General features: G+C 47.0%; 1 protein-coding gene across 2 annotated transcripts in view; it reads right to left on the reverse strand.

Moving 5' to 3' along the window:
* Positions 1–14,226, reverse strand: part of LOC101944093 (uncharacterized) — a 68,668-nt gene that overhangs the window by 14,789 nt on the left and 39,653 nt on the right. The window contains exon 4 of one of the 2 annotated variants that reach the window (XM_005289512.5): positions 5,118–5,171. The exons of the other annotated variant lie outside the window; for it this stretch is intronic. Coding sequence (XP_005289569.2) covers positions 5,118–5,171 — 54 coding nt within the window. The remainder of the gene's footprint in view (positions 1–5,117; positions 5,172–14,226) is intronic. 2 annotated transcript variants of the gene reach the window in all.

The raw sequence follows: 14,226 nt of genomic DNA on the forward strand, positions 1-14,226 counted from the left end.
TACCTCCTATTTATTCATTCGCCCCTGCCTGTGGTGGCAATCCTCCTACTCCATTATGCCTTGAACCCCCTCTGGGGGTCTTTTCTTCCACCACAGCACCTGGTGCCTCAGGGTTGCTCTGCTGGTGCTCCTGCAAGTGTTTCCTACAAGGGCAAGCCACTGCAATGTTTGGGGTTTCACTAATCTGCCTAGGTTCTTACACATGTCAGATCGATAGCCCATCACCTTGCTTAAGAAAAAGAAGTGCTGAGCAGGATGGAAGGGCTGCGGCCTCACACGCCCCGAGCTGGCACAAGGAAAGCAGCGTCTTAGTGCAACTGGCCAGGTGAGACAAAGTCCATGCAAAGGTAAAGCCCAGGCTAGGAGAGCAGCCCATGCCAGGGAGCACAGATGTTTCTAAATGTTAACCGAGCGGGCGTACTCCAGAGCAGAAGGGCCAAAACTGCTGCTCATCCTGACCTGTACTCAGCGGTGCTACTTTTCACAGGATGCTCTCATGTCCCGAATATTCCTGGGGGGCGGGCAACATCCTCACAATGTCTCACTGAGACATGGCTACACTGGCAACGGAACCCCAAAGATGTCATGTCACAACAACCATTTACAAGAACAATATTTTTGAAATGGCAACTCTCTCACAGAGATGTACGCTGCCCTCCTGTAAAGCCTTACGTCTGGGATCTCAAAGTGCTTCCCTGACATTATAGTGCTAAGCGTCAAAACACCTTGGGAGGTAGATCAGTATCACTGTATCAATCTCACAGAGGGGGAAACTGAGGCATGGAGAGGTGAAGTGATCGCAGGCTCCGGTACAAACGATTAGACCATACTGCCTCTCCACCTGCCTACACTTCAGACTGACTCTGTTGCAATCTCTCCTTATGCTGCTACAGAATTTGGGCAGTTGCTACCAATCTGAATTTAAAGAGGGATTGCAAGCTCTTTGCAGCAGGGACCATCTTCTTGTTCTGTGTTTGTACAGCACCTAGGATGATGGGGTCCTGGTCCTTGACTGGGGCTTCTTGTCGCTACTGCAATGCAAACTGATCTCACTTAGGGACTTATGCATCTAACCTGCTTAGGCACTTCTGAAAATCCCATCAGGTGCACACCGGCACCTAAGACCTTGAAAAGTTAGCCCCAAATGGCCATTTTTGCCTTAAAGATGCACATATATTTGGAATGTGAAATTTTTGCCTGCTTCTAATGTCAAACCATCCTTATTTGGAAATACTCCCATTTCCACTCAGGACCCAGCACTCTCAGTGGGAGGAGCAATCATCTCAGTTCACTGCGAAGATCACGGACTTCCAAGTTGGATTCATGGGCCACCAAGAACAGCAAGCCACACACAGGAACGGAAATGCAACTGGCTTCCTTCCAGCAGCCCAGCCTCCTCCCGCACGCGGTAATCATGGGAGCACTGATGGTAAGTAGAGCCTTCACCTGTGATTCTGACCCTGCCCTTCCTGGATGGTAGAAGAGAAGAGAAAATGTTCGGGACCCCTACGTGCACAGATTTTCAATGCCTCCTTTGCTGAGGCAAGTCTACCGCTCATCTTCAACTATGCACGACTCTGACCACTACAAAAGAAACCTTCACTCAGTGATAGAGACCTATGCAAATTACCATTCAGTGTCTCATCGGCTTTCTCCAGGCAAGCTGAGTCAAGCACCTAGCAAAGAAGTTTCCAGGGCCACTTGTCAGTTGCCATAATCCTGGATCCCTATAAGTCAGGTTTCAGGTTGCACCGTGGTACAGACGGAACCCTTGCTGCTCGGACGGTTGAGCTCCGTAAGCATCCTGCTAGGTCTCTCTGTCTCTTTTATACTGTTCTTCACCAAGTACTCCTATCCCACCAGCTGAAGGGGGAACAGAAATGCCCTGAACTGACTCAGATTCTTCTTCTCATACCAAACTCAGAAGGTTGTTATGGGCATCTTTCGAAGCCCTCCCCTCTGAGTCACACATGCTTCAGTCCTCTCTCCCATAGTCTTCAACATTTATATGATGCAGTTAGGGGGAACAGTGCGACCACAAGGGCAGAAGTGCTAGTCCAGTTCACGGTGTCTCCTGATATTCAAAGTTCTTAATGGCACTGGTCTAGCTACCTGAGGGGTCATCTCTCCCTCTCACATATGACTTCCCACAACAACTACATTCCACTGGAAAAACGAAACTATTGGGGGGGGGGGAAGAAATGAGCATGGGGTACAGAACTTTGACAGAATCTGGGCCTAGACTATGGAACTCACTCTCCACAAGAGATAAGGATGACCAGGAACATCACCTATTCAGAAACAAATGCAAAACCTTTCACTGACATGGCTTCCCCTCAATACGTTCCTCTCACATACACAAAACCCCAACAGTCTAATCACAAGACTTGCTTCTTCCCGCAGAGCAGCAAGAAAGAAAGGTCCTAATATTGCTTCTTATTTTACATCCCTGGATGGTGTCATAAGAACCCAGATGGACAGATTTCTACTTCTGTGAAGTCCATGTGAGTTCCGCCAGAGCAAGGGCTGAGTAAATGCTTCAGGAGTTGGATCAATACAAGAGTAGTAATACTTTGCACTCCGATAGGGCCTCTCACCTAAGGATCTCAACATGTTTTAAATATTATCTCCCTTTTATAGATGAGGAAAATGAGGCCCAGAAAGGTTAAGAGATTTGCCTGAGGTCACACAGTGAGGCAGTGGTTTCTGACCCAGCTCTAACCACAACACTACCTTTCTAACATTTGGTTCTTTTTCTCAATTAAACCTCCAAATGGTTTCCTTTTAGCCCATCACCAATTAGGACTGCACTGTTATTTATCAGCAATGCTGCTACAGGACTGACCCAGCTCGAGCCGCTACTGAACCAACGTCACACAAAACCAAGGCAACCACCCAACCACTCATCGCTGAGCATATGGCACTAGAAGTCTTATGGGTAAGAAGCTGGTTATATGGCTAGACAACAAGAATGGCCTGTGGCTGGGGTACCCCTAGGACTTCAGTGACCTGAGTTCAATTCCCTGTTCTGTCACAGACTACCTGCGTGACCTCAGGCAAGTCACTTAGTTGTGTGGTGCCTCAGTTTCCCAGATGTCAAATGGGGATAACAGCACTTCATGAGGGGAGGTGAGAATAAATCCATCAAAGACAGTGAGGTGCTCAAATCCTATGGTAATGGGGCCCATATAAGTACCTCAGATTGAGAGATGTCCTTATCCCTGTTTTCCTGGGGTGACTTCAGAAGCATGAATCTCACCCCACCTGTCAGAAAGGTTGTGCTCTACTTGTTTGTTTTAGTGAAGCCTGACACGGGCTCAATAGGGAGGGAAGGAATAATTTGGTCTCAGATGCTCCAGGGCATACGAAGTGAGCTGGTGTAATGAGCTCCCAGCGCTTGGGGAAACCTCCCTTGAGTCTCTCACCTCCCTTAGTAGGTGCCACTGAAACCGGTGGGGACCTGTTACCCAAGTAGCACAGGAATAACCACCAGCCCAGGGACAGAAGAGACAAGCAGACTGAAAATGTGTGTGCCTAAGGTGTATGGAAAAGAAGGAAGCTGATAAACAGCTTGCACCAAAATACAGGGGCCATGACTAGACTGGCAGCGTGTGTGTGCAGGACAAGCCCAATACTGGAACAGCAAGAGATGGTGGCTGGGAAGGAGTGAGCTGCAGAGACAGAGCTCTCTAGAGGTTCAGGCTGGAATAAGAGGGGGTGCACTTAAAGTCAGGATTAAGAGACTTGATAAGAGTTGTGCTGGGTCACAGCTAGGGTTCCTGCAGGGCGGGACTGAAGTGCCTTGGCAGAGGGGATTAGGATGGGTTGGGGGGAAATGATGGCATGGAAAGGTAGTGCAGCAGATGTGGGTACACAGAGGGCCTCGATGCTCCAGTTGCTTTTGGGTTGAGATGTCATGAGGATACAGTGTAAACCACAAAGACACTATCATGCATGTTGGTTTGCATTTGCCATTCATCACCTACGGCTGCCTAATTGTTGAATGCAATTACTGCAATGATAGTGGCTGTTTTTACACAAGGGACGTTTGCTTTCTTCTCTCTGGTTAGCTGATGGTGTTGTTTTCACCTGTATATTACAGTTACACTGCAGATCATCTGAGGGTCATTTGGGACTCAGCTGTTAGCCGACTGAGGCATTTGGTTTAGTCTCAGGAATGCTAGATGTGAGATATCATACACAAATCTCCCACAATGCCCTATAGATATAATTGCTAGATACTATTCACCAATACGGAGCTAAGATACCTCTGAATGAGATGGTGGTTAGTCAAAGTGTCAGCTAGAACAAAGTCAATGTATTAGGAGAGTATTGGGCAAACCCTCCCATGAAAAGCTCTGCCAATGGACCTCAATATCCCCTTGGAGAAGGGCAGCGTGGTCCAGTGGTTAGGGCACTGGCAACCTGGGTTCAATTCCCTGCTCCATTACAAACTTCCTGTGTGACTTTGTACAAGTCACTTAGCCTTTTTGTGCCTCAACTCTTCATCTGTAAAGTGGGGCTAATAGCGCTGCCCTGCCTTACTAGGGTGTTGTCAGGATACATTCATAAAGAATGTGAGGTGCTCAGATATTCTGGTAATGGGGGCCATAAAAATACTTAAGATAGTCCTGACCTGCAGCTCCCATCCCTGGTTATTCCAGTCCTGAGTCCCACACAATTCTCTTCAATTGTAACCTGCAGCCACGCTCCCTGCTACTCTGTATCTGGGACTCCCACACAGCCCTGCCGATGCATCTCATTCCCGCACTGCTATAGCCCTGTTATTGCAGATCAGGTCCATCTTTGATCAAGGAGGATCAGAAGTGCTCTATCGAAGAGTGGCTTTGTGTAATTACATGCATTTACAGGATGCCATAGACTTTCACTTCAAGCAAGATTTGACCCCAAGGTCTCCAGAGCGGAAAGGCCAATATATGATTGCCTTTAGCACCACCCCTCAATTATGTTGATTACAGTCCAGGCTCGGAAAAATCCTCCGGACCGACAACTCAAAGGAAACCCACCCCAAAGGAAACCTCCACAGACCAGCTCTCATTTGTAGAGATTCAAAGGGTGCCACCTCATTCAGACACATCTGGAAACAGGCAACTTACGCGAATTTTAATAACTCTTGTTTTTGCACCGCAGTTCTTCTTGAGCAGCATTTTCTGGAAGAGAAACAGAATGCAAGGATTAGTAGCAGTGGTATGGTGGGAAGAGACACAAAGCCTGCATGGAGTCACTTTACATCAAACAGGATGGATGGTTCAGAGGAGTTAGATAAGACAGGAGTAACAGATCAGACCAGTGGTCCATCTAGCATACTGTCTTTGATGGTGGCCAATACCAAGTACTTCAGAGAACGGTGAAAGAAACCTTCTAGAGGACAATTCTTGAAGAACAGGAGTACTTGTGGCACCTTAGAGACTAACAAATTTATTAGAGCATAAGCTTTCGTGGACTAAGCCCACTTCTTCGGAACTTGCCCACCAGGAAAGTTTTTTTTTTCCTAATTTCCATCAATTAGTGATTGGTTTAGGCCCTGAAGCAGGAGAGTTAATATTCCTTTTGGAAGAAAAAAATATCCTATTTAATGTAAGTGTGGATGTTCCCATTATCCGTATTTATTTATATGATATTTATTTATGTAGAGTTACATAATAGATTTAAAAAGCACCTACTCATGGCTCTAGGTTTCTCCAGCAGGTATTCAAAAAGACATCACACTTGTCATAAAATATGGAACCATACACCTTGAACAGGAGGAGTTTGTTACAGAAAACAGCTACAGAGACAACCAGGCTTCCCACTTGTTCCCTTAAGTCAACTTGAGTCCCAGCTCTATCTCCTTTGTTCATCAGGAAGTTTTATACAGTACCCAGACAAGTAGGGGCTGAGTAACATCAGAGTTAGTTAAAAAACAATGTGACACAAACTTTTGTAGTTGGAAAATAAGAGCTTTATTGAAAACTAAATATTTTATGGAAAAATATTTCAGTGAAATATTTCAATTTTTCAAAATGAAAAATATGGAGGAAACACCAGTTATTGCATTTATTTTTGTATATAAATAGTGGATTTGCCCCCTTTTCTGTTTTCCACTTTTTACTAGCTGGAAAACAGTAACCAAGTATAGAAAAGTGTTTTCTTCCTCGCTTTCCTACACTTTGCTATTGTTTTTCAACTTGAAAAACATTCCCCCACTTTCTGTCTGATTTCCAACTTTTGCCAATTGGAAAATAGTAACAAAGTGAGAAGACTGGGGTACTCCCCAGTTTTTCGCACTTTTTTTTAAACCTCTCTCTTCCTTTTTCCAGTGAAAAAACAGGCAAAATACATAAAGGGGGAACAAAGCATTTGAAAACTAAAATAAAAAACAAAAAACCACAAATATTTGGTTAAAAAAAACTGAAACAAAAGTAAACATTTGAGGTTAAAAAAAAAAGTTTTTTGTCCTGAACAAAACAACAAATTCCCATGGAAACCAAAAAATTTTGATCCACTGGGAAAAAATTATCCCATTTTTTCACCAGCTCTAAGTAATCTACTGTAAGTAAACACACTTTTAAAATACTAGTACAAAGAAAACAAAGCAACCTCCCAAAACTTGGAAAGGGAAGAAAAAGCCACCCACCACCAGCACAAATACCAGGGCAGGGCACCCAGCCCTCCACAAAAACATCCCTCCACAGATACCTGGGGAAAGAGATGGGTCTTGCAGTATGTCTTGAAAGCTAATAGATTTGGGTTTGTTTGGACCAAGTATATTTCAAAGTGTAGGTGCTCTGAGGACTGTTAATAGCTGACAAATATAATTAGTTACTTGCCTGAATCCACCATTTTCACTGGCCATCTAAGGGCTTTGTCACAGCTACACGTATTAGTTCCCGCCCCAGAATTCTGCCCTGTAACCACAACCTGTGGTGTCAGTGCAGCCCCAAGGTCTCTAACCCTGAAGAGACTCCAACAGCAATTAGCACAAACTAGGTGCAAGCAGACAAAGAGAACTGCTGAACTTACCCAGGCCTGTGCCATCCGGCTCAGCGAGTAATTCTTTGGGAATTCCTATAAAACAATGCAGGGCTCCATTCCCAGCACTGCTGTGAGGGAGTTATTGTAAACTTGGTATTTACTGAGAAGCGACTGCCTGTTTTTAAGACCCCCCTTGATTGCTGAGTGAGATGAGGGGAGGGCCGGGCGGGGAACCTAGTGGGGCTAAATGTCCTTTTACAAAGAGACCAACTGCATGGTACAGGGTATGCAGAAGCTAAGAGTCGTGGGGTCTTACAGGGTTTTGTCCTCACCACAAGCATCTCTTACAAAGCCACTGTGTGATGTCTCACTCTCACCATATCTACCCACTGTCTGGGAGGGTAAGGTGAGTCCTCCCAAGACAAAAAGTTTACATGCTGGTCGGCTCTGAGGGGAGGAACTGCATACAAGGGGGGGCAGCATGGTCTAGTGGTGAGAGCCTAGGTGTTAATCCCACCTCAGAGGGGAATGTTGCTAAAGCAGGGAACTGGGCAACCAGGACTCCTGGGTTCCAATCCCAGCTCTGTTATAAACTGTGTGACCTTGGGCAAGTCACTTGACTTGTCCATGCCTCTGTAAAACTGAGCTTATACTACTCAGCAATCCCCGAGGGAGCGCGGGGGCGAGAGGGAGTTACAACACTTAATTCAATGACACTTGTAAAGCATTTTCCACAGCTGAACTATAGAAGAGCAAAGCATTGTCAAGCAGCCTGCTTAGCCCAGCCCCTGCTTGCAGGAGGTAAGCATGGTACCTCCCAGCCTCCCCTGCACAGCTTCCGCTGATTCAGGGGTTCCCACTCATAGATCCCTTTACTCCGGCAAGGTACCATGTATTCACACCATTCCAAATAGCCAGCTTCAAATTAGCATGGACACCAAGGCCCTAATGTTTACTCAACCCAGCCTCTGACTAAATGGGAGACAATTCATTGTGACTGCAGCTGCACTTATGTAAGTACCTAATGCTCTTAAAGAAGAAGCCAAAAATTACTTGACTAAATACTACATATTTTAATGAACTGGCTTAGGAGGGAGTGAACAGATAGATGGATGGACAGAGCTCAGTGAATGGAACTAGTATTGCTCAGATGTATCATAAGCCCTATACTGCTAACAGATAAATAGAGATTCTCTTTTACCTAAAGTAGTAGGGCTAAGCTTTAAGAGTGAGAAGATCTTAGTTCCATCCCTGCTTCTGCCATGAAGTTCCAAGTAGCTGTGGTAGACAGCATGTTGGTAGCTATGAAGTCTTGGGCAGCCATGGACTTGTTACTTGGTAATGACCTCTCTGGTATGCCCCTGCTGGACTTTCCCTGGGTATAGAAGTAAAATCTAGGGATGAGGGAACTCTAAGAGGTTCTGAGGTTTGGATAAGAACTGGTGCACCTCAGTCCCTTCGATTCTCTGCCTGTTGTGCATAATGGTCTAGTCTCCTGTGGGGTGTAATACTTTGGTCTCATTTTAGTTGTCGGGTCTAGTGTGTGGCTGTTGAGGGGTGCGGGTGGCCTGTGATGTACAGAAGGTCAGACTAGATGGAGCTGGTGGTCCCTTCTGGCCTTAAACTCCAGGCCTCTATGCGTGCCCCACCCAGGCTCTTGGGTCTGCAAAGTTGGGCCATAAATCTCTGGTGTCCGGCTTCTGCTTAGGCGGGAAATAAGGGGAGAGCAACTGTGTTGCAGAGTTTCAGCTTTGCCTTGAGGATCGAGGAGGTGCAGAGGGGCATGAAATGTTTTTGCCCCTCAAAATAAGGGTGGGTCCAGCTGCTTTATCCAGTGAAATTTCTTGCTGCTTTGCTCCTAATCACGCTGCCATCACCCCTCTCTATGGAGGGCTGCAGCACCCCAGCAATGGTACAATTACAAAATAAAGTCAAGCCTCTTTGTATAGTTTTACGTCCCTCTGGTTCCCTGTTCCAGAGCCAGTTCATTGCCAAGCCCAAGCGCTGCCTTTCAGATTAGGAAGCTAAAGCATGCTGCTGCCTAGCAACAACGTGGGGACTTTCCAAGGCAGCCCCTTTCTCATCCTGGCTCTCTAGAGCTTTCAGTCCGGCTCTGAGAAGCGGAGACTCATTAATTCATAGACACATAGGTACAGACATGGCTGAAGTAACATTAACGTAGCGGCATGACTTGGAGCAGCTTAAAGCTGGGGGAAAGGCCCATAAGAGAGGTGGCACGTCCCGTTACCACTATGTTACCCTGCTAGTAGCCCTTAATTTCCCATTTTGCAGATGGGGAAACTGAGGCAGGGAGTGGTTACATGATTTGTCTGCAGTCACAAACTAGCAAATGAGTGGCAGAGCTGGGAATAAAATTGGATGCTGCTTCTGAGCCAAGACTATCCTTCTTCCCTTGGCAATAAAGGGAATGGGATGGAAGAGGCACCTTTCCTACTCCCAACCCCCTCATTTAAACTAAAATGTCCTTCCTATCGACCTCAAATTGGCTGTAGGCTTTAGAAGCTGAACTACAGTTATCAGAGCAATAGAGAGCATATTGTAACAGGACGGTGGCTCCCAAAGTGAAGGCAAAAACAAACTGACTGAGGAAAAGAAAAGTTTCTTCCAGGACTGCATGCTGAGCCGCTCTGAAGTGAAGGCTGAATGAGCTGACTGAGGGTTAAATTTTTGAGCACAGTATAATCAGTTCAGCCTAAGAAATCCTCCCACCCACTCCACCTCCTGCACACAAGAGCACGCACAGCGATCCCCTTTATCCCAGACTGGGATTTAAAAGAAAATTGCAGTGATTCAATACAATCACTTAGAGAGTTACATAGCCACTGAATAAAATATTGCAACTAACCCATGATCCCCTAGGACTTGGCTGTATATCACAGCCATTCAGAGTGGCACGTAAACAGCAGAGACAAAACACTGAGCCTGCTGCTCTTAAAGCACCACCCTCCTAAACACTTGTGCTACAGCAGAAATCTCCATGTAGGCATTGGCAGTATAGAGCCTATGACATGCTTTGGAGCAGTTCTGTTTCTGTCCAGTAGAAGTCACTGGACGTTTAGGTTTATACAACCACACACAAGCTACCATGCTACCAAGTTCTTTGCAATCTATATTAACAGACAAAAACATAATTACTCTTTAAGTTAAAGTTGCTTCACTAATTAACATGAATGTTAAAAGATACGAATTCTAACTCATGTTACAATTTTTAGAAAATGAGCATTTAAAACTATGGAAGTGAACAGTGAAAGGAAAGTGCCGTGGCTTAATAATCAAATTCACTTGCAGCTGAATCTCTTCAATGTACAAGTGTAAAATATCACACTACACATTGAAAACCAGCCTTAATTCTCTACCCATATGCCTATTTAAATATTTCTATATGAAACAATTTTTAGAAATCTTGGTTTCATTTTTACTGTCTCCACAACTTAAAACAAACCAGAAAAGATTGTTTTGTTCTTTTTTTAACCGCTGGGCTCCTTTGCACTCCAAAGTTGCACTCACTAGAACAAAAATTGGTTTTTACATCCATTTAGTTAAAGTGGTGCAAACTCCGGTGTGAAGAATCTTAATTCAGTTTAATATTGGTTTACATCAATTTAATTTAAATGACCAAGAGATCAGCTTAAGATAAATTGAAATAAACCAAGTTGAAAGTGAATGAAGAATGTCCATCGAGAGGTTTTGCACCAATTTAATGAGAATGATTTTAAAACACACCTTGTAGTTTAACTGCTGTAACTCTATGTGCAGATCAGGCCTTCGTTATAATACGAGGAATGTCAGATCTGCCCTTCCCTGGTTTTGTGGCGGACTGGGAGCGGTCTCAGCGTTTATTGACGGTGTGTGGGTTTTTTGTCAGGGGTTGGCGTTAAATAGGTGTTCACAAAGAAGCAAAAAAAATTTAAACAGTCTGATTAAAAATCACTTGTCCTCAGCCAGGTTTACTTTCCATGCTAGAGAGGATATCATACCCTTACTAGTTCCCCAGTAGTCCATAGAGTCTTCTAGGAAAAACAGGGCAGGCGAGAGCTGGTTTTCTAAAGTAAAAATAACGTGCAGGGAAACAATTGTTGGAAAAGGACTTGTCAGGGTTGTTTTTTTTAATCCATCATAAAGAAGTAAAAAAGGCAGAGACCATTTTCCCCCCTTTGCGGGTCACCTTTAAAGAAGCCTCCCGTGTCTTGCCCTGTGCATTCTACCTTCTAAGACATCCACTTTAACTTGTGAAGCAAAGGGAACGTATGGCACTTGGAGACATCACTGTAACTGGCCATTACACTTTTTAAGCATAGCAGAAGCTTTCAAACTTGCAGAGAGTGGGGATCAGGATGATTTGGGGCTGAGAGAGAAGGGAGAATATTGGGTAAGCAAAGGGGAGGGGAAACATATACAAAGAACAGGATGGACCCGTGGAAGGAGTGAGGACGAGATTGCTCAGGGGATTGGCAATGGACAATCCTTTCACCTCTAGATCAACAGGCCAAATTAGACCCAGGGCACTAGCTGTGGAAAGCCATGGCCCTCCAATGACTCCTTGGTGGCTGATGCAAAAGGAGTGGGGGGCTCACTGTCCAGTTCCCACTGGGTGGGCATCCACATCACCAAAACCAGACGCACTGGCTCCCTTGTTGGCAGAGCCATCAGAGAAGCAATGAACTCAATGGGGCCACCAAAAGAGCTCCCCTCTTGCCCTTAGAGGTGGGATGAGACAGATGGCCGGGGTGGGAGAAGCTCTCCTTGTCCAGGGTTCAGCCTCCAGGGCTGTCACTTTTCAGAGGCACTAATCCACTTTACAGACAAGAACTGCCGCTGCCAAAAAGTAAAGTGCAGCATGTGACCAGATGAGGATCCTCTAGGGCAACCACACAGTGTCACTCCTCTGCAGGTGCTCCAGGAGACCAGGGGGTAGCCCGGTCTCCCCACACTGCCCCAGTGGACACCAGACCCACCACACCCCAGCCAACAGCACCAGCGAAGGAATAAAGCGACTCCCTCCCACCTCCCCAGCAATTATTGCGTCTGGCCCAGCGTGCCGAGGGTTAACGCCCGTGCAGGGGAGGGAGCAGCTGCAGCGTGGCGGACAGATGAGGTCAGGCCCCAGCACAAAGTGGCTATTGTGAGGCATGCTGCTGCTGCTGCTGCAGGCTTCTGCTTGACCGAGTTCCACCTACGTCTCACCGCGTGGCAGGGCACAGGCGGGGTCGGTGTGGGGGGGATGGGATGCCCGTGCCATCTAACACGCTGCAGCCTCACCCCATCAGCACAAAATGGGATTTCCGCTGGACTCTATATAAAACAAGGCCGGAAAGAATGGTTGGGGACATGGGGATAGGCCATCTCCAATAACTGGCCAAGGGCTGCCCTCCCATACATTGCCCTCCCTGCCAGGAGTCTGCCGGGCACAATCAGAGCTCAGCATCAGACCTGGCTCCTTCAGGTTCTCCTTCCCCTGCCACCACACAGTTTCTCCATAAAACCATCTCAGAGCCTGACTCCCCGCACCTTGTGCAGTCATGTACACCGCAGCAGAGCGGTGCCAAGCTGCCAGATCACAATCAGGAGCGCTCGAACAATTTGTACAGCGGGGGTGCTGAGAGCTATTGAACTAAACTGTAAATATGTATGTGATGGAAACTACTTCGAGCGTGGGGGTGCCCACAGTTCCAGCACCTCTGATCACAATAGCTGTGCTTTGCACTGGTGTGAATCACTGTGCGGGGTGCAGGGCAACAGAGAACCAAGCCTCACTTGTCTCTTCATTTCATTTACTTGGCAAGAGGTTTCCCCAAAGCAGAAGGCAGGTTTCACCTTCTTGTGAGTCTGGAGAGAACAAAGAGCGATTTCCCTATTGTCAAGACTTGGGTTGGGTGTTTGGTTTTTGAATTCCTTAGCACTAAGCAATGTTGCTAGAGCTTGGGCACAAATGCTTCGGTCTGGTGAGGAGCCTACAATGCAAAAAAACTTGGGGAAAAAGGTCAGATTCTGATCTCTATTTCACTGGTGTAAATCTGGAGTAACTGCACTGGCTCCAGATTTACACCAGGTAGTGGGATCAGAATCAGGCTCAGACCGGATGGTGGGGGGAATCAGATGCAGGTTAGACAGATTATTAATTAGCTTGATTAGATTAGACAGATAGGAAGACAATAGATGGACCATTTTGCTCTGCTCAACACAGGAATCAAGGTGGGTTAAGGAAGGAAGGCTAAGGCAGCTTTTCACCACTTTTACACCTCCCCTATTCTCGGGGCTGTCTTAATTTATCCCAGGCTATCTGTGGCCTCAAGGGGCCATTGAGGCAGCTGGGAATAGCCAGAGGCCAGAGTCACTGTGGTCATGTACTCTTTCCCTCAGCTATGCCCCCTACAGCAGGAGAAGGTTACGGGGGGTGTAGGGGGGAAAATCAATCCCTTGCTCTAGGCCAATTCCACTGTATGAAGGGAATTCCCCAGCACGGGCGCCAGGTTTGTATAATTTTTGGTGGTGCCCAAAATGGGTCCAAGCTGAGCCATCCCATCCATAGGATGGGCCAAGGCAACTGCGAATTGGGGGGCCCCCATGCTTCAGGGGGATGCGGAGTCCAGGGCAGCCTGGGTGGTTAGTGGGGGGCCTGGCACCGGCAACAGCGAGCAAGCCAGCCCCAGCCTGCTCCACGCTGCCCTGCCAGCTCCCAGCATCACTTGGGGGAGGAGTCGGAAGCCAGAAAGAGGCAGGGTGGGGGCTTGGTGGAAGGGGTGGAGTGGGGGCAGGGCAGAACAGAGGCAGGAACAGGCGGGGCAGAGTGTCGCTCACTGCTGCTGGCGCCAGGCCCCCCAATCCGCCCTGGACCCCACGTCCCCCTGAAGCGTGGGGCTCTGCAAAGTACATGGCCCAGGGCAGTTGCCCCGGTCCATCCTATGGATGGGATAGCTCTGAAAATATAAGCCCAGACATTAGTGGAGCCAGGCCCACATTCCTAAATATTGGTGGAGCACAGGCACCACGGGCCCATATAACTTGCCGCCTATGTTCCCCAGTGGCTGGATCCACTGGCTTTATGGCTAGCACAACAATGAATCAAGCTCTGTGAGCTCATGTCCCACACTTGGACTTGGGTCCCTGCCCAGGGCTAACACTGCAGGGCAGAACTGCAGGGTGCTGTCTTTCACGTAAAATGTTACACCAAAATCTCTTCGACCCAGCTCTGGGAGCTGCTCAACTAGACCTTACAGACATCCTGGGACT

This window comes from Chrysemys picta, chromosome 3 (assembly GCF_011386835.1).
Source record: "Chrysemys picta bellii isolate R12L10 chromosome 3, ASM1138683v2, whole genome shotgun sequence".
Taxonomy (NCBI): Eukaryota; Metazoa; Chordata; order Testudines; family Emydidae; genus Chrysemys; species Chrysemys picta.